At 44.7% G+C, this 24586-nt stretch overlaps 2 protein-coding genes across 9 annotated transcripts; one reads left to right on the forward strand and one right to left on the reverse strand.

Annotated features, from left to right (window-relative positions):
- The first annotated feature begins 6538 nt into the window (after positions 1–6538).
- cunh18orf54 (chromosome unknown C18orf54 homolog) lies at positions 6539–18118 on the forward strand. Of its 8 annotated transcripts, none has more exons than XM_076079752.1 (15): positions 6539–6626; positions 7558–7693; positions 8080–8236; positions 8324–8491; positions 8716–8863; positions 8978–9047; positions 9260–9458; positions 11780–11868; positions 12065–12179; positions 12489–12581; positions 14007–14100; positions 14195–14252; positions 14388–14546; positions 15721–15812; positions 16140–18118. In XM_076079752.1, exons 2-15 carry the CDS (start codon positions 7559–7561, stop codon positions 16288–16290), a joined length of 1728 nt encoding a protein of 575 aa, XP_075935867.1. In that variant the 5' UTR covers positions 6539–6626; position 7558; the 3' UTR covers positions 16291–18118. The 8 variants fall into 8 exon arrangements, with proteins under 8 accessions (XP_075935867.1, XP_075935866.1, XP_075935873.1 ...); XM_076079751.1 differs by having other exon boundaries at positions 6557–6886; XM_076079758.1 differs by having other exon boundaries at positions 6557–6886; positions 15757–15812.
- Positions 18119–19006: 888 nt separating this feature from the next.
- Positions 19007–21993, reverse strand: spag16 (sperm associated antigen 16). The gene is made up of 3 exons (XM_076079469.1): positions 21082–21993; positions 19750–19854; positions 19007–19672 (listed from the first exon to the last, which is right to left on the reverse strand). Exons 1-3 carry the CDS (start codon positions 21991–21993, stop codon positions 19007–19009), a joined length of 1683 nt encoding a protein of 560 aa, XP_075935584.1.
- Between the last annotated feature and the right edge of the window lie 2593 nt (positions 21994–24586).

A 24586-nucleotide genomic window follows, 5' to 3' on the forward strand; every position in this document is an offset into this window, starting at 1 on the left:
GATCGTCTATTGAGACAAATGAATGACTCAGTGGGAAAATAACTACCCATTAAAGGGCCAGTGTGTAGCATTTGTTTCCCCGTTTATCTTAAAATCATAAGTCAACCAATGATAGGCTATGTTGTTATTAAATTGGTTTATATGAAATTCGAAATTAAAAAAATTCTATAAAATTGATAAAAAACGAATTGCAAATATAAATAAATAGCCAACATAAACAGAGTAGACTACAACAATTATATGTTATTTTTAAGAGCAAGATAATATGTTGCTCTTATCTTTGAAATACTTCACACTTGGACATGCATGTGTTGACCAGGCAGCAACCTCCGGTTCTGCAGAGTGAAGCCGATGCTGAAGTGCCTTAAACCTGCATTCTCTCTACTGACCATCAGGGGGTGACTCCTCCGGTTGCAAAAGAAGTCTGATTGTATAGAAGTCTATGAGAAAATGGCTCTACTTCTCTCTTGATTTATTACCTCAGTAAACATTGTAAACATGAGTTTATGGTCTCAATCTCTAGTTTCAAGTCTTCTTCAATACAGCATGATGTTCATTTTGTAAATTATGGTCCATTTAGAGTCAAATAGACCATAAAGCAGAGTATGCTTTAGGGCGGGACTACTGACAGGTTCCTGCCGCTACCAGAGCCGTATACGTCACTCCTCCAGATTCCGAATATGTCAACTTCCATTCATTGACTGCATAAAAAATAACATGGCGATGGCAGTAATCCAAGAGGGCGACGGCGAAATCTCCAAACTCGAAGCTTCAAGATGGTGCTCCACAAACCAATGGGTGATATCACAATGATTACATCCACTATTTTATAAACAGTCTATGGTCTTGACCAAAGCGGAAAGCTCTGGTGCTGAGAAAAGCTGACATGGAAATGCCAAAAACTGCAGTTCTTCAAATGGCCACTTGAGGCTGGCGAGTGACCCAATCCCCATAGACCGCCATGTTAAAATGCCCAACTTTACTGCAGATAATAATAATCATGTTTACATTCTGGTCTCTATAGATAATGTCACCGGGACACTGTCTGACAACTGTAGATTATTTTAAGGCTTAAAGTAAGGCATAATTAAGGGCGTGGCCGCTTTGAGTGACAGGTGAGGCTGTCTCAGGTTGCTAGCTGCTAGCTGTCTGCTCTGCTCAACCAGCGGATCCAACTCTTTGCCCATTTTTGGATTTAGTTAGGAGTTAGTCTGTGTAGGAGCCACCCACTTTGAGCTTCACAAAGGGCTCTTAGGAACAGTATATGGTCTCCACTTACTGTTTTTTTTCACCAAATACTGTTAGTAACATAAGAAGAAAATTCTTAAGACAAAAAAAGAAGTTGAACTGATAAAAAAGTCATATAAAGTTAAATAATACATGTAAACATCCGTGGAATTACTGGAGATTCTAGTTAAAGGTGTGCTCACCTTTACCCGTGCAGTGAAACTCCATAGGAGAGGAAAACGAGCCGTTGCGCTTGTGCGTCTCTGCCAACGTGGATTTTGTACACCGCTGCAGGGGATATTTCTTTCCAAGGTTTGCTCACTGTGTAACAAACTGGACGAACTTCAGCTACTGGGGAAAAACAGACACTTTTCTTCATCCTCCGGTTTGTGGTTCACCCTTTTACTCCCCCTGTGAGTTCGCTTCATTCATGCTGGTCGGTACATTCCACCAGAGGCTAATGCGCAGGAGGTACAGCGGACGCTCGCCGAACAGATACTGTGTGTGGAGCAGACCAACCCGGACTCTTTAGTTATTGTCCTTGGTAACTTTAACAAAGAAGTCCTCATACATACAGTTTAATAAATGTTCAACCGGAGAGGAGAACATTTTAGGCCACTGTTACGCCACAATAAGCGAGACCTATCACATCGTCCCTCATGCTGCACTGGGACACTCTGACCACGTCTTGGTCCATCTGATTCCTGCATACAGGCAGAAATTAAAGCTCAGTAAGACAATCAAAGCAGTGGACCAGCGATGGAGGATCTTCGGGCGTGCTTGGACTGCACAGATGGGATGTTTTCAGGACTGCTAACAACACTCTGGATGAGGACACTGAGGCTGTGACGAAAACTACTCTGAGAAACTGTAACACCAGCTCTCAGCAAGTGACTCTGCTTCTCTCCGGAGAGGCTTCAGACAGATCAACTACAAGCCTAAAGCTCCCATTCCAAGAATGACCTTCGCCTGGCAAATGAGCTGGACGAGTTTTAGTGTCGCTTTGAATGACAATGGGACCGTCCCGACCCCATCCCCCATGACCCCATCCACCCATCCACCAGCTCCAGACCACCAGGTCCCCCTTCCCCCAGCTCAGCAGGGGCCCATGCCTCACAACCACCCATCCCAGAGCCTCCCCAGCCCCCACCACAATGATGACTCTCTCTATTCTGGAGAGAGACGTCAACCGGCTGTTTAAATGTCAGAACCCTGCAAAGCAGCTGGCCCAGACTGATCAGCTGTCTCCGGTGTTCACAGACATCTTCAACACCTCACTGGAGACATACCACGTACCAGCCTACTTCGAGGCCTCCACCATCATCCCCATCCCTCAAAAAAAATCAAGGATCCCAGAACTTAATGACTACCCGTCACCCTAAACTCTGTGGTCATGAAGTCTTTTGAGCACCTTGTCCTGTCCCACCTCATAACCCTCAGCGACCCACTCCTGGACCCCCTGCAGTTCGCCTACAGAGCCAACAGGTCTGTAGACGATGCAATCAATATGGCCCTCCACTTCATCCTCCAGCATCTGGACTCCCCAGGAACCTACACCAGGATACTGTTTGTGGACTTCAGCTCTGCCATCAACACCATCATGCCGTCTCTGCAGCAGGACAAGCTCTCCCCGCTGCAGGGTGCCTGACTCCACCTGCAAGTGGATCACACATCCTGTCTGACAAGAAGCAGCATGTGAAGCTGGGGAAACATGTCTCAGTCTCTCGGACCATCAGCACCGGTTCCCCCTAAGGCTGCGTTTTTTCCCCTCTGCTCTTGTATACCAGCAGCTGCACCGCCAGTCACCAGTCCATCAAGCTCCTGAAGTTCACGGATGACACCACCCTCATTGGACTCATCTCTGGTGAGGATGAGTGCTAAATCGGAGTTAATTGGGAGCTTAACATCAGCTCCATCACAAAGGCAGTTCAACCTGCCAAAGACAATGATGGTGCACTTCTACACTGCCATCATTGAGTCCATCCTCTCCTCCTCCATCCCCGTCAGCATATCATTCGCTCTGCTGAGAGGGTGATTGGCTGCAATCTGCCGTCCCTCCACGACTTGTTCGCCTCCAGAACCCTGAGACGGGCAAGAATGATTGTAGCCGACACCTCTCACCATGGACACAAACTCTGTGAGTCCCTTCCCTCTGTCAAGAGGCTGCGGTCCATCAGGACCAAGACCTCACGCCACAAAAACAATTCCTGCCCTTTTGCAGTTGGGTTAATCAATAAAGCCTGGGACCCCCGCTGACTCTGACACTTACATCCCCAGGACAATTTGTTATTGTTACACACCCTTGAACATTTTTTTCTGTATTAACATACACATGACACTTTAATAATATATTTTTTTAACGTACACTTATTTGTTTACCATATTTTACTGTAAATGTTCCTATTTTCTATATTTAAATTATGATTTATACGATTGCACTTTGTTTACTGTTACGCACCCATCATCTAGCTGAATTCCTTGTATGTGTAACATTGCTGATTCTGAAACTGGCCATTTATTAAAAAGAATATATAAATGATGAATGAATTAATCAATACAGTACAACAAATTTGACTCATGTCAGGTACATGCACATGTAGCCTATCGCTGCTTTTCATGGCGAGGCTGCTCTGATGGGAGAACTCCTTGTGACAGTGTCTGTTGTGTTACCGGGGCGGAGTGAGACCTCCCTACGTTCTCCCCCCCCCCCCCCCCCCCCCCCCACCTCTCTGTTTCAATCCCCCCCCCCCCTCTCACAGGCTCTAAAGGGGCCTGATGCAACCAAGAACACTGGAGGGAGGGACCATGGATCGTGGAAGTGGACATTGTGCCGGAAGTTTTGAATTGTTTTCTGTTGCTGAGCTGGTTTTTGACTTTGATTAAACAACTTTGACTTTGACATGGACACAGGGACTTAATAGTTATAGGACAGGGTACTGAGGAACATTGGGTACAGGGATATCAACCACTGTAGGTCTGACAGTATGGCAGGGAGGGAGACAGATGGTGAGCAACACCATGGATTCTAGTGAGGAAGAGGGAAACTGATAAGAGGAGGGAAACTGTAGCGATGAGAGGAGGGAAACTGAAGCGATGAGAGGAGGGAAACTGAAGCGATGAGAGGAGGGAAACTGAAGCGATGAGAGGAGGGAAACTGAAGCGATGAGAGGAGGGAAACTGTGGTGATGAGAGGAGGGAAACTGTGGTGATGAGAGGAGGGAAACAGAAGCGATGAGAGGAGGGAAACTGTGGTGATGAGAGGAGGGAACCTGTAGTGATGAGAGGAGGGAAGCTGTGGTGTAGAGAGGAGGGAAACTGTGGTGATGAGAGGAGGGAAACTGTGGTGATGAGAGGAGGGAAACTGTGGTGATGAGAGGAGGGAAACTGTAGGGATGAGAGGAGTGAGAGTGTAGGGATGAGAGGAGGGAAACTGTGGTGATGAGAGGAGGGAAACTGTGGTGATGAGAGGAGGGAAACTGTAGTGATGAGAGGAGGGAAACTGTGGTGATGAGAGGAGTGAGAGTGTAGGGATGAGAGGAGGGAAACTGTGGTGATGAGAGGAGGGAAACTGTAGGGATGAGAGGAGGGAAACTGTGGTGATGAGAGGAGTGAGAGTGTAGGGATGAGAGGAGGGAAACTGTGGTGATGAGAGGAGGAAAACTGTAGTGATGAGAGGAGGGAAACTGTAGTGATGAGAGGAGGGAAACTGTGGTGATGAGAGGAGGGAAACTGTAGTGATGAGAGGAGGGAAACTGTGGTGATGAGAGGAGGGAAACTGTGGTGATGAGAGGAGGGAGAGTGTAGTGATGAGAGGAGGGAGAGGGAGCCGGAAGAGGTAGTGAGAGGGAGTAGATCCATGAGGACAATAGCCAAGAAAAAGAAAAGAACGCAGTTAACGAAGGTGGTACAGAGAGTGAGGCGAAAGATTGCCCAATGTAGTGGTAAGAATTATGGAGAGAGGAAAGTGGTTCCGCTAAAACTGACAAAAAATCATTAGATGGCAAGTTGGAGAAGTGATATTTATGAGTTTGGGGATGGAAACTTGCTTGTTACACTGAAGTGCAGAGACGGCACATCTAGTTAAAGTAGTAAGGGTGGGTGGGGGGGGGGGGGGGGCAGAGGTTCTCCCAAAGGAGCTACATTTTGGATTGGTGAAATACAGGGTGAGAGAGTATACATAGAAAAGCCTGAAGGGTTTTTAATTGCAATGCATTTGTGCAATGTAGCTGTCGTATGCAAATCAGATATCACAGTGTTGCTTATTGAGGACTGTGAAGTGTAAAGATGAGAGGTGGAGGTGGACCAGATAAGAGGGAAGGAAAAGGTCTCTTATGCAGAGGCAGCACAGAAAAACAGATAAAGGATGTAGAATCATAGACTGCCCATAAGAAGTGTCAATGTACGTCACTCATTGGTTTTGAAGACTCGAGTTCGCCATCTTAGTTTTTTTTGCAACCGGAAGGGACAGGACAGGGTGGAGCTAAGAACAACCCAATGCCTAATCAGACATTTTTTAAGCGACCAAAATGTTACATTTAACATCCCACAGGTCACTGTGATCAGCGTCAGGAGCATGGTAACGCGCAGAAAATAGCCTATATAGCCTGAAACAGGGCATGTAGAAATCAGTGTAAGAGTGGCTACTGGACTTATAACACAACTTTAAAAAAGGACTGTGAAGTAGAACATAACTAGGAGGAGGCAGTAATGCAACATTAATGATGCAAGCTGCCAAAACCTCAAAAAAGAAGATGAACACTTGGAAAACAATATGTAGTGTCACCATGTTTTCACAGGTTCTGGGAAATAACTCTGTGTCCCAGCTGTCCTGTGTTTTGATTTACAGTTGAAGAGGAACGCCTTTTCTTACATAAACTAAACGGAGAAATAACAGTGTAAAAGTCCTCCATGACAAGTAAAAGTATTCAAAGTTGTTCTCAAGAAAAATAAACTATCATCAGCTAAATGTAACCTAATGTGAAAAAAATAAGTACAAAATGATTGTTTGGAGTTCATATAGAAAAGCAGTGCTCAATATACATAGTTATATAAATATATGTAGTAAGTGACTCTATATACATACACAGGCTACAAGAAAAGGGTCGGGTGTCAATGGCATAGTAGACTACAGCCTATGGATCTATTGACAGTTTAAAAACCTCTGGACCTAACATTAATTATATTATTGTCCTAATCCGGGAGAGTGCATCCTTTAATTCCGCATGAGTCTCATACAGCAAAAAGACTTCCACAGGACCGTCGGTTCCACTCGTGAACAGACTAAAGCTAGCTCCAACCTATAGGGGGCGGTAGCGTTAGTTTACAGCAGCAGCCGGGTTGGTAAAGTTGAGCTCTGGATGCTTCGAACGTTTCCGAAGGTCTCCGAAAGACCGTAAAATGTAACGTGAATGCTTGCTGTACCAGCCGTGGGTGTCTCCGCTGATGACTATGAATAGAGTTAATTGCCAGCTTTTTTTTACGGTGTTTGGTCGTAACTTCCCTGGGCGGAAGCCATCAGAACTAAACTGATTCCAGACCAGCTAAGCTAACTGAGTTAGCTTTACCCGCGAGCCTTGAATCTTAAGTTGTCAACATTGGTCACTCACTGTACGCAAAGGTCTGGACACGAAATATAAGGGAACTATTTTGGAGTTAAGTTGTAAGTGTAATATGTTCCTTTGATGCAGAAGCATGGATTTAATTACTACGTTTGGATTCGTATTCATGTTTAAGTGCTGCTAAGTTTAATTGTAATGTCAGTTGTATATAAATGCTATTTCTATGGCCAGTTCCACGTTAGCTAGCCTAACTAGTTAACGTTAACTACCCAACGTTAACTTTGAGATTCTGTCACGTTAGCTAAGGCAGCACACTGAACGGTCTCACACACACTGTAGAGTCGTTTAGCAGCACTGACCCACCGTGACATAACACCCCTACTATTTTATGGATGTAATGTGTTTGTGTTTTGCATGTTGTTCAGCTGTTATCTATCGTGAGCTGTTTGCTAGGCTAAAGCCAAGTTAGCAAGCTAACGTCCGCCAGTTTTTCTAATACTAAAACAATATGAGCTCGAGGCTGTCAACATTTTTTAAGGCAAGACGAGCTTTCGGACCACAGTGACTTGACAACACTGACTCTATTCTGAGTTATTGTCAGTTCATTTTTAACTCGCTGAGGTTAAGATCTCTGTGTGTCATAATTTCTGTCTGACCAGATTTGGAATGCTGGTTGTAGGATCACAAAGTTTGTTAGCTGTTCTCCGGAAGTTGTGACCCCCATCGACCTATTGATAGGATCACTACTCTGTGCTTTTGTTGTTTTTGTCAGCATGGAGGCCAGCGGCTTGGTGGGTGACTGTCTGTCTCCTGAGTCCACGGTGACCTCCCTGCTGTCCAGCTCAGGTCACCTGAGGAGCAGCTTGCTGGCTCCTGAACACAACACCACCTTCAGATACAGAGACCAGGTTCGCTCTGCTTCTACTGTTACAATAGTAATGAGGCACTGTGGAGGAAGTCTGCCCGTCTGTATCCTCTGTCCTGTTAACTGAGCCAACTTGGAGGTTAATTCCTCAGAGCTCAAACAATAGATTCTAGATGGATGTTCTGCACAGGATTTTAAATACAGAAAATTAGCATTTCAAAGCTCAAAGGAGGGTGTTACCATTAAATGTCTGTTCATTTCTGAATGATCTCAGTGCTTCAAATTAAAAGCCCTCCAGCCTTTTCACAGTAAAAGCCCGTCAATAGTCTCTCTGATGTCGGTAATAAAACTCAAGACAAGCTGTTTGCTGAAAAGATTTTCCTGTGGCTGGGCTTACTAAAATCCATCACTCATGCTTATTGATTGCAGAACTATTACTCGGCCTCAGCGGCGTTGGACGCCTACATCACAGACTTTGAGAGGAGTCGGCAGGACAGCGCGTCGTTGACCGGAAGGCTTCTTCTGCCTCACAGTTTGCCCTCCACACTGAGCAGACCCAGAGTGAGCGCGCTCAGAAACAAAGATGGTAGGTCACCACGTTCATCAGGGAAACGCGTTTGTTTCAGGACCGTTTGTATCAGTTGTCTTTATGTGTTTGTTTTTCGTCTCATAGTTCTCAGGGAGCGTTTGACCGACAGGGAGCTGGACTTCCTGAACCTCCCCGTCAGCTCTCTCCATCACCGCGGCAACCGAGACAGACTCTCCATGACGACGGACGAGCTGCTGTCCATCCCTTACGACGGCTCGATGCCTGTCACTCACACCTCCGCCTTCATCCAAGGTCTCTAAACGCATCACCCTCAACTCCGCCCACACCAGCAGTTTCTTTAAAGGCATCGCCCACAGCTTCTTCAAATGCCTCATTCTGCGATGAGGCATTTTTCTGTATTTCAGATATTGTTTAGTTAAATGGTAAATGGGTTGATAGAATAAATTGATTAGTTGGAGTTTTTGTGTCCGTCTGCATGTCTCGGTTCTTCTGACATGTCTCGTCTGCTGATCCAGGTTTCCTGTCCCAGTCTGGACCCTCAGAGCCCCCCTTTTCCTCCTCCAGACCAGCACACAGAACCTGGGACAGACTCAGCAGCAGCCATGGTGCCCCCCAGCTGAACCACCACCACCTTCATCCAACCAGGATGCCCAGGAGCTCCAGGTTCAAGCTGCTGCCACTAATCCATCTCATTTGGGATGTTTGCTGAAAGATATCTGTTCTGTCCTGTCAAAGGTCGACCTCACATCTGACCTTTCTTTACTTTCCTCTCTCCAGGTACAGAGAGAGACCAGGGGCAGCCATGTTGAATCCACATGTGGACGTCTCCTCAGCCAGCTGCCATAGGGTGACTACATTACATTACAGTCATTTAGCAGACGCTTTTATCCAAAGCGACTTACAATAAGTGTATTCAACATAGCTATTCAAGAGAACTACTAGTCACCAGCAGTCATAAGTGCATCTCCTTGTTCATCATTCACATTTTTATTTGTGCTTCTGGATTTGATTCTGAGTAGGACTGTAGTGAATGTCTTTCTTCCCTGTTTCTGTCTGCAGCAGTCTGCACACAGAGCAGCAAGGTCAGAGTGGGCGTCTCCGTCCCTCCACCTCCCTCACTGGTTCACCAGTAACAGGCCTGACATGGACTGCTCTGGGATCACCAGCGTGCCGGACATAAAGTACCCCGCTTGGGTCCAACGCTGTGACCTCAGTGAGACGCCTCCGCCCACAGAGTCAGAGCTGTGGGATGACCCCGGTACAGCACCACCTGCACGGCACCAACACCTCCAGAGTCCACGGCTCAGTACACATAACATACATCGCAAGTCCCTGGTGTTACTGAACCCACTCTGCACTACACAGTCACTGCTTAGTCTAAGAGAGAGAGTTTCAAAACCCAAATGGTAGAGCTGCTTTCAGGATGAAGTCACTGATAAATAATACTTTATTCAGTTTTAGGTGATTGAATCAAAGTTTCATTGTCACTTTTGAAACGCCTCTGAAAGCGTTTCGACCGTCATGAAACACTAAATTACACGTATTCAAATTCAGACTAATTAGTTAACAGCCTGCACAGTGGATGACAGCTCGATGTCTTCTTCCCTCAACAGTGTTTATCGGCTTTAATGTAAACTGCAATAGTCGGCATGTCCAGCTATGTAACTTACTACCAACAGTAGTTAGTGAGCGTTACTTCTAAGGCCAAAGATGTGTGTTCAGCTCACACAAAGTGGTGTGTCCCCACTTTGTGTGAGCTGGTCCCGCTATCTGTCCTTAGAAGAACCCTTTTCTCCAGATTAGGATGTTGATATGAGTCTGGATTTAGTTTTTTCAAAGCTGATTTAAAAAAAAATCAATCTGGAACTGTACAGTTAGCTGGATCATCAGTTCAGTCCAGTCATTCTATTATCCCATACGAGGAATTTTGGATTTGCAGTCGGGTGCACAATATACAAAAGGAAGATAACAGTTTGAAACCAAATGTACAACAATGTGTTCTGTACATACATCATGTACAGAACACAGTAATACAAAGAATCACAAGAATCCAATCCATCATGACCAAGACATGTTACTTTGAACCACAGACATGAAGTTATTGTTGGATACAAATGGCTCGCTTTAATGTCTGTTAATATATTTATGACTTTGGATGAGAACATGCAGGTTGTTGTGGAATCACTGTGATGAGTCAGTGTAATTAGCACACTTTAGTTAGTGCAAGAAATAGCTATATTTATACATGGTAGAATATACAAAACACTAAAAAAAAGAACCAATCCAAATGTATTTTGAGATTCTGTGTGCAGAAAGTCAACGCAAAGATTCTAACTGTTTAAAAGACTAATGGAGACAGAATATTAGGAGTTTAATCAAAAAAAAAAAAGTGAATTTAATCATTTGAGTACTAAAGCTTTGAATTAAATGATTCATTTCAGAACTCGCGTATCTTGAAATTGTTTCTGCAGCTGAAGCTGCTTTTTGAGAGATTTAATGAGGTTTCCTCTTCATAGGCTTATGATCACTGAAAGTCTTGTACTTCCATTTGAGAGGTTATGGACCAGCTGTTGTGTTAGGAAGAAGAAGAAATGTGTAGAAGTGTGAGCTGTGGACCACACATTTGAACCCTCCTATAGGACTCCCTGTGTGTGTCCAGCAGGTGGCAGCAACACAACTCTGAGAACACACGACACTCCTCTATTTTGTCTTTATTCATTTTTGTTCGATTAACTATCGATCTTTTATTATAATCCTTTGAGCTATTACCTCATCTCAATTTAAACAAACAATGTATCACTTCAAACAGAAAAATGCTTTTGTTAGATTCTTCCTGTTCAGCCGAATAGCATTTTAATTACACAACAACCAGTTATCAAAGTCCTCAGGTACCTCTGAGGGGCTCTCTGCTGCTGTAATGTCTCACAACACCTCTTGAGGTCTGCCCACATTCACTGGTGGTGTCTAATATCTTAGCTAGTGGTTTAAGTGTGGGAACAGTAGATATCATTTAATGGAAAACAAAATGACAGCAGTAACGACACGTGAACATGTAAAATTAGACTTTTATTTTGTAACGTGAAACAGTGTTGATGGTATGTGAGCTATGCAGCCGAACCGCCTCAGTCTCGTTCTTTTAGCTCAATCATTTGTGTAGCCATCAAGAGCCCCAATGTGGACTAGGACTGAGAAGCGGCTCTGGTCTGCTGTGTAATAACAATGGATTAGAATTTAAAAATAAATGCATAATGTGAATATTCAGGAAACACAATGGACTCCCTTTTATTAAAAAATATATTAACGAGATAGAAATTCTGAGAAAAGTTCTTTTAAACTAAACATGTGGGACGTGTTTGCTTCCATGAAATTCGGCTCTCAGGTAAATGAGATCTGGAATCTGGATTTTAAAGTATTTAGTTAATTCAGAAAAATGGCAGATTATTTTTTTTTCCATGAAAACTTCTCTCATAATTACCAAGATAATAATCTTAATATTCAGATAAACACCATGTAGAAATGATGTCTCATGTGGAATCTTTAGCATCACATAATCATGCTTTTCTGCTGTCGCTCTTCCAGGTGTTCTTCCGCCTGCAGCTCCCAGAAACAAGGCTCCGTCCTGGGTGGCAGAGCTGGAGGTTGATGATCCTGACCAGACACCTGATCAGGTGAGAGAACCGCATCTGTCAATACCATCAGCAGCTCACGTTAAACTGTATCTGACAGGAAAAAGGATGGCAGAATGGTCCATACCCAGTTGTGTTAGTGTGTGTGTGTGTGTGTGTGTGTGTGTGTGTGTGTGTGTGTGTGTGTGTGTGTGTGTGTGTGTGTGTGTGTGTGTGTGTGTGTGTGTGTGTGTGTGAGAGAGATCAGGTTGACCAGCGGACTCTCAGAGACCTCAGGCTTCAGTTTGCTGAACAGATTTCTGTCCTCGCCGCAGAGAGACACAGCTCTGACGTCATGGAGACTCTGTTCAGAGGTGAGAAGCTTCTTGATGTAACACTATCTCAGGTGTGTTACAGACGTGTGGTTCTCAGTCTTTTATTCAATATTGTACCACCTTACCAGTGGATCATTTCTGTAAGGAAAACAAATGTTGACCGTTTACAAAATAAATAGAAATATTTTATATAACTTGGGTTTATCAAACGCATGACTGATATCTTTTTAAATTAACATTTGTAAAAAAACTCTCATCCCCCTGCAGTACTCCTCAGTACACTGTTGGGTACTAGTACCCCCTTTTAAGAAGCACTGTTCTAAAGCAATGTGTGTTTCCTCCTGCCAGACAACAGGATGGAGTCTCTGATCCAGAAGGCCGACCAGGTGTTGAACAGCCTGTCTCACAGCTCTGGAGAAGCAGACGGTCCTGCAGATCCAGGTCAGACCAGTTTCTCCTCCTGTTGAAAGCAGCGATGCTAATGCTAATGCTAATGAGTTATCATTCACACAGCTCAGATAACACAAACAAATCAGTTTAGTTGTTATGTGTGTGTGCTCCACATATTTAGACCAGTTTCCGATTTATAACTGAAAAAATTAGCATGACAACAGTGTTGCCACGGGAAACAACATCAATCCTCAGAAACAGAAATGTTTTTCTCTGATCAACCTGATGTGTCTCTTTGCAGCATTAACATGTTCAGAGGAGCTGCTCATTGCTCTCAATCGACTGGTTCTCTGTGAAGCAAAACAATTAACACAGTTCAGGACCAGCATATTGAGCAACCAGTTAAAGTAACAACCCTCTAGCCCAGGTGATGTGAGGAAGCAAAGATGCATCACTGTGTGGCTTTCACTAGTTTTATTAATATATTTGTTTGCCATTTTCCCTTTTATTAGACGGGAACCATTATACTATATACAAAGAGAAAACATAAAGAGAGACGTGCAACAAAATTCCCTGTCCACAGTCCAAATGTGTGTGTTGCTGTTGTACAGGAAAGAACACCATCAAAGCTTGATTTACAGCTCTGCACTAAAGGAATACGTCACTGCCAAAATGGCCATTTGTACATCAGTTACTCACCCTGTGTTCTTGTAGAAAACATAGTTTTTCTCTCACGCCTCCACGGTTAATGGAGAAAAGTCTTGATGGATTTACGTCAATGGGGGCCGCGTTTAAATCCAGCAAAACTACATCAAAACATCCTTTTCACAAACTCCAGGTCTCCTTCATCCAGTCGTATGTGCACTACTTCACAAACGCATCCTCACTGAAACCTGACTATTTCTAACACCTCCACAGAAACAGTCTCACTCCTGTGCAGGCGCGCTACTCGTCCTGTTAGTGCAGATGTTTTTGAAGATGCATGTGTTCGGGGAGTAGGGAGCACACAAATGGATAAATGAGACTCTGATTATACTGCATGAGTTGTGTAAGAGTTTGCTGTTAAATGTGGCTCAAACACTGTGGCGTCAGCTGCAGAGATACCGAAAGAGATAGCAAAAGGCTGTGATTGGCCAGTTTGAGCTGCTTGTGTTTGCTCCTACACGTTTCTGATGCTCGTCAGGGTTGTTGATGGCGTGGGGCCGGTTGAAGAAAGTCTGCGATCTTATCAATTTGTCGCACACATCTAGCTATGAAATGTGAATGAAAGGATGTAAACAGTGCATTACTGTGAAGCAGCTGAGGGCAGGATGCACAAACAGATGTCTGTTGTGTCTTGATGTGACTATTGTTGTGATCCGCCACAATCACACAGACGGAAACAGTAAAATCTTTATCACCATATCAAAAAGGTTGAGCACATATTTAGTCCACACAATGCTGCCTTTTCTCATTGAATAACTGTTGTTGTTGTAGTAGTCAGTCCTACTGATTGTGTGGAAGAAGCAGTCAGTCCAGTGAACACAGAGGAGCTGCTGCTCTGTTCTTCTCACCGTCGTCCCTTCGCTTGGTAAGAGTTACTCACACTCCCTTTATCCTTAGCTCTGCTGCACCGTGCCTGAACCACACACTGAATGATACAGGATTGTATGTTGTACCTGCAGGGACTCAGAGGCAGCATCAGGGAGCATCACAGAGGCTCCGCCCCATCGAGGAGCTCAGGTAGGAGTCTGTGTGTCCTGGTCCACTCCTTACCTGTTTAATGATCCACTGCACAACCAGTCCCACTCTCTCTACTCCATACACATGGTTCCTATGACTCTCCAAATGATCCCCCCCCCCTTCTGTGTCCCCCAGGCTCTGGTCTCCGGTCTCCACGGTAACAGCATCTTTAAGCAGCCTGGTCCAGTGGAGGCTCTGAAACAGATGTTGTTCAGACTGCAGGCGGTGGAGGCGGAGCTTCAGCGACAACAACATGCACGGGTAGCTAAGACGGAGGAGGCTCCAGTGAAGCAGGTATGAACACACCTCAGGACTCAACATTCGGCTGTGTTTTGATGCCCCCAATCAATATTTATTTTTTTTCACCATGTTGGCTGATACTCAGCTAATACCTTCTTTGTTTCGTTATAGCAGCTGGTTCAGCAGTATTATAGGTCTGTTTGACTGCTTTCTATGGTATTGGGAGTCCAGTTGTAGTGAGATATTACCAAAACAGAGTACGCTAGTCGCTTATTCCCCCCGCAAACTAGAAAGCATTAATCCTGATCGCATATTGTTCTGGAAAACCTTCGGTGGCCTATCGATCTGTGCATATCTAGAACAAACCTAACTCATACAGAACCAACAGATCCACAGAGGATGCATCTCCACAGCCCTCCACTCAGCTGAGGGATGAGCATTTCAATAACACTGGGAACTATTGGATCATTCTTCAACGATGACAACCTGGCAGAGTGGTGCTCAGAGAACAACCTGCTGCTCAACGTCAGTAAAACAAAGGAGCTGATTTTAGAGAGAAATGGCGAAGACGCATCCCTGTCTACATCAATGGAGCTGAGGTGGAGCAAGTTAACAGCTTTAAGTTCCTGGGAACCAGCATCATCACAAACAAGCTGACATGGTCCTCACACATCTCCATCCTGGTGAAGAAAGCTCATAAACAGCTGTGTTTCTTTAGGAAACTTAAGAAGGCTAAATTCCTGTGCCAAGTTATTTTTAACTTTTACAAAGGAACAATAGAAAGCTTCCTGACTGGAGACATAACAAACTAACATGTGATGTTCCAGGACAGGAGGCTCTACAGCAGGTGATAGAAACCACCAGGAACATCACTGGTTTACTGAGCATCAGTGATATTGGTGAGAAGAGGAGCCTGAGAAGAGCTCAAAGGATATTAAACGACTAAACCCACCCAGACACAACCTGTTCACCTGCTGCTATCTGCAGAGAGATACAGAAGTATCAGCTGATGAACCATCGGACTTCAGAACAGCTTCTTTCCTCTGGCTGTTAACTCATCCTCTGTACTCTATCATAAAGAAATCTATATATTTAGTTTTTGTTGTATTTCCTGCTTGTGTACCATAAAAGGACTGTAACTCACATTTGGTTGTCAACCGTGTGTTGTAGAGTGACAGTAAACGGACCTAGTCACCTTGTACTGTTGCATGTTGTGTGCTGTATGTAGACGGTTTCAGGTCACATGGAGTTGTTTGTGTTCCAGAGGCCTGAAGGTGATGCGGAGCTGGAGAGATTTCCTGGTGGACCGTCGCTACAGAGGTAACTGACACTAACGCATCAGGATCATCATGTGAGTTACTGTGCTGTTGTCCTCATCCTGTGAAATAGCTCAACATATTTTAAAGGGATTGCCACCACATTATATACAGCCTCAGTCGTCACAGCTAATTATTAAGTTATGAAATCCAAAATGCTTGGCTTCTTTGATGAGCTACAAGAGAACTCTGTGGTTCTGTGCTGTATGCCGTCCAGATGCTGCTCTGTGTGCTCCTGAAGATGAAGTAGTTTGTACCTGAAGTGTTCACTCACTCACACACACAGTTGTGAGTTCAGAGCAATATTTTTGACGAATGTTTCCCTCCTCAGAGCGATGCATCACCTGAGCCGTCTGAAGGTGTTGGTGGAAGAACCCAGAGAGAAACACCCGGAGGAAGAGGGGGAGAGGGACGAAGATGAAGGACGCTACTCTTCTTCCTCTGCTGACGGACTCATCTGTAGTCAGCAGAAACCCTCCTGAAGCTACCGGCCTGTTCACCAGAGCAAGAGACTTCCTGTCAGTGTCTCCATCCGTCAGTCCTCACGTCACCGTGTCCAGCAGCACCAGGAAACAGCAGATGATTCTAGATGAAGTCTGCTCTGGATATGTATTTTAAAGGAAAAGGTGTAATTTATTTGGACAATAACACAGAGACCAAACCAGACTCTTCTGGAAATCCATGAAATGTGTATTAAAGAGCAGTCTGACCTTTTGGAAAATCCTCTTGTTAGATGAGAGGATGGTTTCAATAGCTAAGTTGCTAACATCCTTCTTTTTTACATTTCTATTTGGAAAAAAAAATCTCACACTGCTGCTCATTAAATTCTGGATGAGAATGAAGCTCTGCAATGTTGAGGACACTCGATGTAAGAGAAGAAATGACAAGACGGACACAAATATTAACATCTTTTTAGTTATTGCAAGCATCTGTTCAGCTGCTGAGACACTAAAAGTGTCAACTTAATATGTAAATGTGCCAATATGAATGAGGGATATAATGTCTAGTGGTTTGTTACTGCACTGACAATTTAATTTAAATGTAAAATGTATCTATTTGTAGCCAGGCTAGCAGCAAGACTGGAGAAAACAGTGTCACAATGTGTTAGCATGCTGTCAACCAGACATGCAATATAGTAAACCTAGCTAACTTGCTAAACATGTTAAAATATTAATGTTAACATGTCGACTGTATCTGTAGCCATATTAATATGCTAACATCAGCATTTCTACATTGTAATGCAAAATGTGACTTGTTTATGTTAGCATGTTTTCATGCTAAACACTCAATCTTACAAGCTTAACCTCAGCATGTTAGCTACTAAGCTACACATTAGTGGCCATATTAGAATGATAAATGCTACCTGCTGAAGTTTTAAAATATTCCCAGGCTGAAACCTAAAACATCACATGTTAAACGTCCGATGTTGTGATCTAAATGAGGAAACTTCTGTTAGTACACCGTTATTTATTTAGGCAAAGTTCTTCATGTCACACTGATGTAATGAGCTGGATTAGCTAAATGAAAAATGGGTTAAGACATGTTTATATTTATTTGATCCGCGCTGCCTAGTTTTGTTTGAAATTCACAAGCGACGATTTTATAAAAAAATATTAAATAACAGTTACTAACAGAACTTTATTATATTTGCAAAAAGTTACCAACTGGAGCTTTGAGCCTTCAGTCCAGTCTTAACCTGATGAAAGTAACAATGAAGAGCTGAGTCTGAGATGTCCTAAATGGCCCCTACGATACAAATCATGCTGCGTTCATTGTGTGAGAGTTACCACCTTCTCAATTTTAAAAGCAATATTAAAAGCAAATCGTCGATTTGTTATTACGAGTGGAAAAAGCTTATGTGTGTCCAGTGTGGAGCTTATTAATACAGATGAGCCTGAGAAACAGGTTGTGAACACGGAATCTTTCCATCTCTACCATCCATCCCATATGATTGAACGCAACAGAAACACTTTGATTTGGTAACAAAAGTGACCTCAGGATGAACCTCAACCAGGTAATGAACTTACCCTGTATGATTTGGACGGGAAACGGGACGACAGTTCATTGATTCATTAGTATTTGTATCACTTTTTCTCTTTCAGAAGGCACACTGTCAGTGTTTTCTGTCTTGCTTCACAGGCCGAACCATTATTAAAGTGCCAAATCAGCATGCAGGCAGACAGGTGACCTGAACATGAAAACATGTATGTTTTGTAACAGATCTGTGCTTTTATTCCTGTAATGTCTCCAGCTGGTCTGTCTGAGACGGTTTGTCTTCAAACGGTTCACATTAAAACATTTCTTGGTTTATTTCCGTCATGGTGTCGTCATTTTTATAAGGAGCATTCCTCTTTCACAGCTTTCCTTAAACCTGATATCTTTTAAAAACATTCCAAACTGACAAATATATATATATTTATCAAACCTCATTGAAGCGTGTTGAAAGTTGTGTGTAGAATTAGTGGGATCCCAAAGAGGACATGCATCTCCTGTGACTTTTAGTGTATGTTCTATAAAGCTGGGATACTTGTGAAAGCAGCAGAGAGTTCCTGTCCCTGAGTCCCCAGAATGAGTCAAGCTCCATAAGCACTGGATTCTGCACTTTTTATTTTCCTCCAGCATCTTTTTGTGTAAAATCTGTGGAGGGCCCCTTTGATTGATTCTCAACTTTTTATAACATGAAAACTGAAGCTTCTTTCTGTTGTGACAATATTACAAATTTCAAGTTTTTGCTAAATTCCATGTGTGAGTCCACATGGTTGACATAAACACGGTATGGTGCCAAACAGATGTTTTAATTGTTGTGAATTTCCTCAGAAGTCAAGATCCAACAGAAATCTGTGATCATTAGAAAAGTCCTTATGTCGACAGGAGCTGGGTATCAAACCTCAATACTTTACGAGTAAAAAAGATTCATAATTGGATTCATAATCTTGTTTATTCTTTGATAAAATAGTTCCTAATTTAAATTATAATAAGGTCAAAGATCTTAAACTGCTGCTTGTGTGAAGACAAACTTTAACATTCAGGAATCTTTGCTTCTATTGTTCAAGGTTTTCATGGTACAGTTTTTTTTAAACGTTTATTTATTAAAGTATGAAAGCTATGAATTCTGAAACTTGGGTTCTAGTATCAAACATTTAGGTCCCCACAATAAAACAAACACTTCAGGTGAACTCTGACCATCATCAGCTGGTTTCACTTCAGGTTTTCTCTTCCCGCCCAAACGATAATCACCCCGTCGCTCCCCGCTGACATCACCGTCTCCCCCTCGTGGTCGAACGTCACGCTCTGCACGCCGTCGCCGTGTCCCGACAGGCTGCTCGCCACGCCGGTATCCACCTCCACCACCCTGACCAGACCGTCGGTGCTGGCCACGGCCAGCGTCTTCCCCGACGGGCTGAACGCCACCTGGTTGGCGGCCATCGGCCCGCCGTCGACCGTCGCCGTCGCCAACGCGGGTTTCCTGATGTCCCACAGGTTGACGACGCCTCGCGTGTCGCAGGAGGCCACGACGTCACCCGCCGGGCTGAAGGCGGCGTGGTTGCAAGGGTGCTGGTGTCCATGGAAGTCGGCGGTGCAGACGCCCAGTCTGGCGTCCCACGTGGCGAGGGTTTTGTCAGCCGAGCACGTGAGGAGCAGGTCGGAGGAGGGCAGGAAGCAGACGCTGTTGACGGAGGCCGCGTGGCGCCGCAGTTTGAGCCGGCAGCGCTGGCTGTTCAGGTCCCACAGCTTGGCGGTTCGGTCGGCGGAGCAGGAGGCCAGGAAGTGACCGCAGGAGTGGAAGGAGCAACCCCATGTGGGCTGGCAATGACCGGGCAGCGACAACACGCAGCACCCACGGGAGAAATCCCAGAGCCGCACCTGCAGGGGGGGGTGGGGGACTAAAATGATGTCGGGTTGACCTTTAACCTTTGACCTGTACACTAAGATAATCTTACCATAGAGTCTCCGCTGGTCGTTGCCAGTTTTGCTCCATCAGGGTGAAAGCTGCAGCCAGACAGCCAATCCGAGTGACCCTCACCCGTCAGCACCATCTGACCAACCTGGCAACACACATTACATTTCAGTACATAGCCCAACACACAATAGGATTTCATTGACTTGTCTCTCTTTTTTCTCATCTTACGACATTTAGTTTATTATCTTATCGTTTCACTTCACTGCGTCTCATTGTGACGTCTTCCTGTCGTGTCATTCTGCTTGTTCTCTTGTTGGTCAGTTTCTTTTAGCGCCTGTGATGTGTGAGCTATCAGTGTATCTAATCCTACGGTTTGTCTCAGTTATCTCAACGTGACGGATTTCACCTCATGGCGATTCCTCCCTGATCTTCTTTCTCTCATTTTGTCTCATCCTGTCATCTCATATCTCAACTTGTCTTAATTCCTTCTCATTTCCATTTCATGTCATAGTAAATCTACTCTCTAGTCTGCCGTTTCTAATTTGATATTATTTATCTGATTTAGATCTCATCTTATCTCATTTCCCAACTAATCTCATGGTATCTCCGCTGGTTTGATCTCATCAAATTTCATCCCGTTCTTGTCTCATGTCATCTCGAGTCGTATCTCGCCTGCTCTCAATTTGACTGACTCACCTTATAAATAATGCTCTCTAGTTTTTGAATCAGTTTGTCTTGTTTCATCTTAATAGCATATTGTCTAGTATATCATCTTATTAGATATTTTGTCTCATCTCATACCTCATTTTAGTATATTATCTCATCTCATTGTTTTATCTCAAGGAATGATTCCTAGTTTAAAAAAGGTTCCATATCAAATCATTTAACAGCTAATTTTGACACCGATGTAAAATCACATTTCATTGGACATTTCCGTCTCTTATGTCTCATCTTATGTCATGGTTTGCTTTTTAAAAGATCTCTCAACATTAATTCTCATCATTATTCATAAAATTGTCTTGTCATTATACAGTATAGGATTGCACAATGAAATACAGTTAAAACCCCTCCATGCTACACACAGACAATGTATAGATATTCAAATTAGATTATTTTATAATCAATAAAACAGGGAATTAAGTAGAACAAACTATATGAAGGTAGTTTGATTTATCTTGGTTTCTTGTCTCATCTCAAATGTCATCCCATCCAATATTATCTCATCTCTTGTGTAAACTCATCTAATCTCATCTCATATCACAGTGATTCTATCTCATCTCATAAATCATATGTGATTCTATCATCTAAACTCATCTCATATGTGATCTTATCTCATCTCCCTCCCAGCTTTGAATGAACTTCTTCCTCTCACCTTCTCTCCGTTGGGTAGCAGCTCCCACAGCCTCCAGCTGCGGTCATCACTGGCGGTGGCGAGGATCAGTTTTCGTGGATGGAGGTCAATGCAGCTGATGGGAAGCTTATGGGCTCTGAAGGAGTAGGACAGGCTGAAGGAATTGGGGCTTTTCCTTTTTTCAAATGCCCCCTGAGCCCGCTGAGGGTCCAGCAGCCTGCTGCAGACAGGGAACTGTGTGTCCTCTGGGTGTCTGGTCACGGTGCTGTTGGCTGGAGATTTACCTGCGCTGTCGCTCCTCTTGATGCTGCTCTCTCTCTTGATGAGGGCTTTCTCCTCATTCAGTCTAGCGTCGGTGGTGTTTTGAACTCGGTCCTTTTCCAAACTGATGAGCGTTTTTCGGCTCAGAGCTGCTTGATATTTGTCCTCCAGCTGCCTCCGCGCCGGCTCGTAGGACTCCAGGTGTTCCTTCAGCTGTTTGAAGTCCTCGATGAGCCGGTTCTTCTCCTCAGCGACTCGTCGGTACTGGAGCCGGTGGAAGTCCCTCTCCCTCTGCGTCCTCACCAGGCTCTCCACTGCCACCAGCACGTCCCGTTGGAGCAGGTCCGTCTCCACGCGGACCGTCTCCAGCTCACTCCGGAGCAGCTGCCCGTGTGTAAGAGCATCGGGCATGAAGACGCCCGTCCACGCCGTCCTCGGAGCTTCAGTCCGGAGTTTCTGCGCCAAGCCGTACCACTCTGCCTCAAAGAGGTTCAGAGTGCGGCTCAGACCGGCCCTCCGGAGGAAGTTCCTCAGGAAGTCGTCCACCGCCTCCGGGATCTTGGGGACGGTGTGTAGTTTGGACGGTGCACGTGTCCCTCTGGAAGCAGCGGAGAGAGCCGCCTCCTCCTCTGAGGAAACCTCCTGGTTCTCCTCGTCTGCTCCTTCTTTCATTTTCTATCCTGTGTCGCTGAGCTCTTCGTTTACCTGTTGCCGTGGTAACTAGCAGCCTACCTTCACTGTGTTGTTTACCCATGCTGCCATAGCAACTCTATGTAATCGCAATTATGAGTTATATTATCTGATCTGAAATCTGTTTATACTGTGTGTGTGTGTGTGTGTGTGTATATATGTGTGTATATATATATATATACTGTGTATATACTGTGTATATGCTGTTTTAAATGTTTGTTTCTGCTTTAAGTTTTTTGAATCTACTTTAAAGCACTTTGTAATTACAAAAGTTGTCTGTTTTTATTTTTGTTATTTAATTTAGCCTTTTAATGCATATTTCAAATGTCAGATACCAGCCATCAATCACTTTGGATTGTTTTCTGTCTATGAATATATATTCTGAGGTACACAAGCAAAATTAATGTCCTCCACGCTGTCCTCATGAATCAGTATTTCGAGACCTCATTCACATCACTGCACACTGCTGGGTTCACCAGAGGCCACTAGAGGACAGCACGAGACATAAAACCAGCACGAGGAAGCTGTGGAGCAGAGGGACGATTCCACAATATGAAAGCATGTCCTGATCAATACATGATCAGATGACAACTGCACTACAGTACAACAAATACCTCATCACTTTATTTTTATAGTGTTTATCTGATAACTGTAGATAATAACTAAAAAGATCTGGAGTATTAAAATGTATTTGATTTATCACATCAAGATGGCGCCGCGGACGGCTGCCTCGACGTGTTGGTGCGCATTGTTTTGTGTTGTTTTCGTCGTTAATTCAGTTTTATGCTGCGATACCCGGAGCTCTTTCACCAGCTCATGAACATCAGGGGTAGGCCTACAACTACAGCGGACTTAGTCCCAATTTTTCTGCTAACTTCTGTGGAATTACTGGACATTCTAGTCAAAGGTGCGCTCACCTTAGCCCATGCAGTGAGACGCCGTAGGAGAGGGAAACGAGCCGGCGTGCTCGTGCGTCTTCGCACACGTGGATTCCGCACACCGCTGCCGGGCATATTTCTCTCAAACGTCCGCTCACTGTGAAACAAACTGGACGAACTTCAGCTACTGGTGAGGAGAGACAGAGACTTTTATTCATCCTCCGTTTTGTGCTTCACTGAGACCTGGCTCTGTGGATCGATACCCGACTCTGCGCTCCAGCTGGCTGGCTTCCAGCTGTTCAGAGCGGATCGCGATACGGAGCTCTCCGGCAAATCGAAGGGTGGAGGAATCTGTTTCTACTCCAACAGTGGCTGGTGCAACGATGTGACAGTGATTCTCCAGCACTGTTCTCCTGATCTGGAATATTTTATCATTAACTGCAAACCCTTCTACTCCCCCCGTGAGTTCGCTTCATTTATACTGGTCGGTGTTTACATGCCGCCGCAGGGCAACGTGCAGGAGGCACAGCGCGCGCTCGCCGACCAGATACTGTGTGTGGAGCGGACCTACCCGGACTCTCTAGTTATTGTCCTTGGTGACTTTAACAACGGAAACCTCAGCCATGAACTCCCCAAATACAGTTTATTAAATATCCGACCAGAGAGGAGAACATTCTGGACCACTGTTACACCACAATCAGCAGGGCCTATCACGCCGTCCCTCGTGCTGCACTGGGTCTCTCTGACCACGTCATGGTCCATCTGATTCCTTCATACAAGCAGAAACTCAAACTCTGTAAACCGGTGGTGAGGAAATTCAAGAAGTGGACCAGTGAAGCCTTCGGGCGTGCTTCGACTGCACAGACTGGGATGTATTCAGGACTGCTACCAACAGTCTGGATGAGTACACAGAGGCTGTGACTTCATATATCAGCTTCTGTGAGGACAGCTGTGTTCCATCAAGCACCAGGGTGTGTTACAACAACGACAAACCCTGGTTTACAGCAGAACTCAGACAGCTAAGACTGCAAAAGGATCAGGCTTTTAGGAGTGGGGACAAGGACTTGTACAAAGAGTCAAAGTACAGGTTTAGTAAGGCGGTGAGAGATGCTAAACGTCTGTACTCTGAGAAACTTCTGTCCACACTACTCCGTTTTTACTCTGTATATTTGCTACGTTTACACTGAGCAGCCACACTACGCCGGAGTTTTGGAGCACCCTAAACGGAGGAATCGGAAAACTCCGCCGAGGTTGGAGGTATTTGAGAACTCCGGGGTTGCGTTTGCGTGTGGACGGTCGGATACGGATGTGCTTAGAAAAAATTACGCCCACACCCGTGTTCGCTACTGGATTGGTTCTTGGTAACCATGACGTCTCCGTCCCTGATTCGTCACACTCACACAACTGTGCAGTAAAAGTCTGCATTTCTGTGGAGGAAGCAGCTTAGACAGATCACCAATTACAAGCCTAAAACCCCCCACTCCATGAACGACCTCCGCCTGGCAGACGAGCTGAACGAGTTCTACTGTCGCTTTGATGGACAATGGGACAGCCCTGACTCCATCCCCCACAGCTCCATCAACCAGCCCCAGACCACCAGGTCCCCCTCCCCCATCCCAGCAGGGGCCCACGCCTCTGTATCACCCATCACAGTGTCCCCCCGACCCCCCTCCCCAGTGACGACTCTCTCTATCCTG

Source organism: Anarhichas minor, unplaced genomic scaffold (genome assembly GCF_050575085.1).
Source record: "Anarhichas minor isolate MPS153535 unplaced genomic scaffold, ASM5057508v1 ptg000073l, whole genome shotgun sequence".
NCBI classification, from domain to species: domain Eukaryota; kingdom Metazoa; phylum Chordata; class Actinopteri; order Perciformes; family Anarhichadidae; genus Anarhichas; species Anarhichas minor.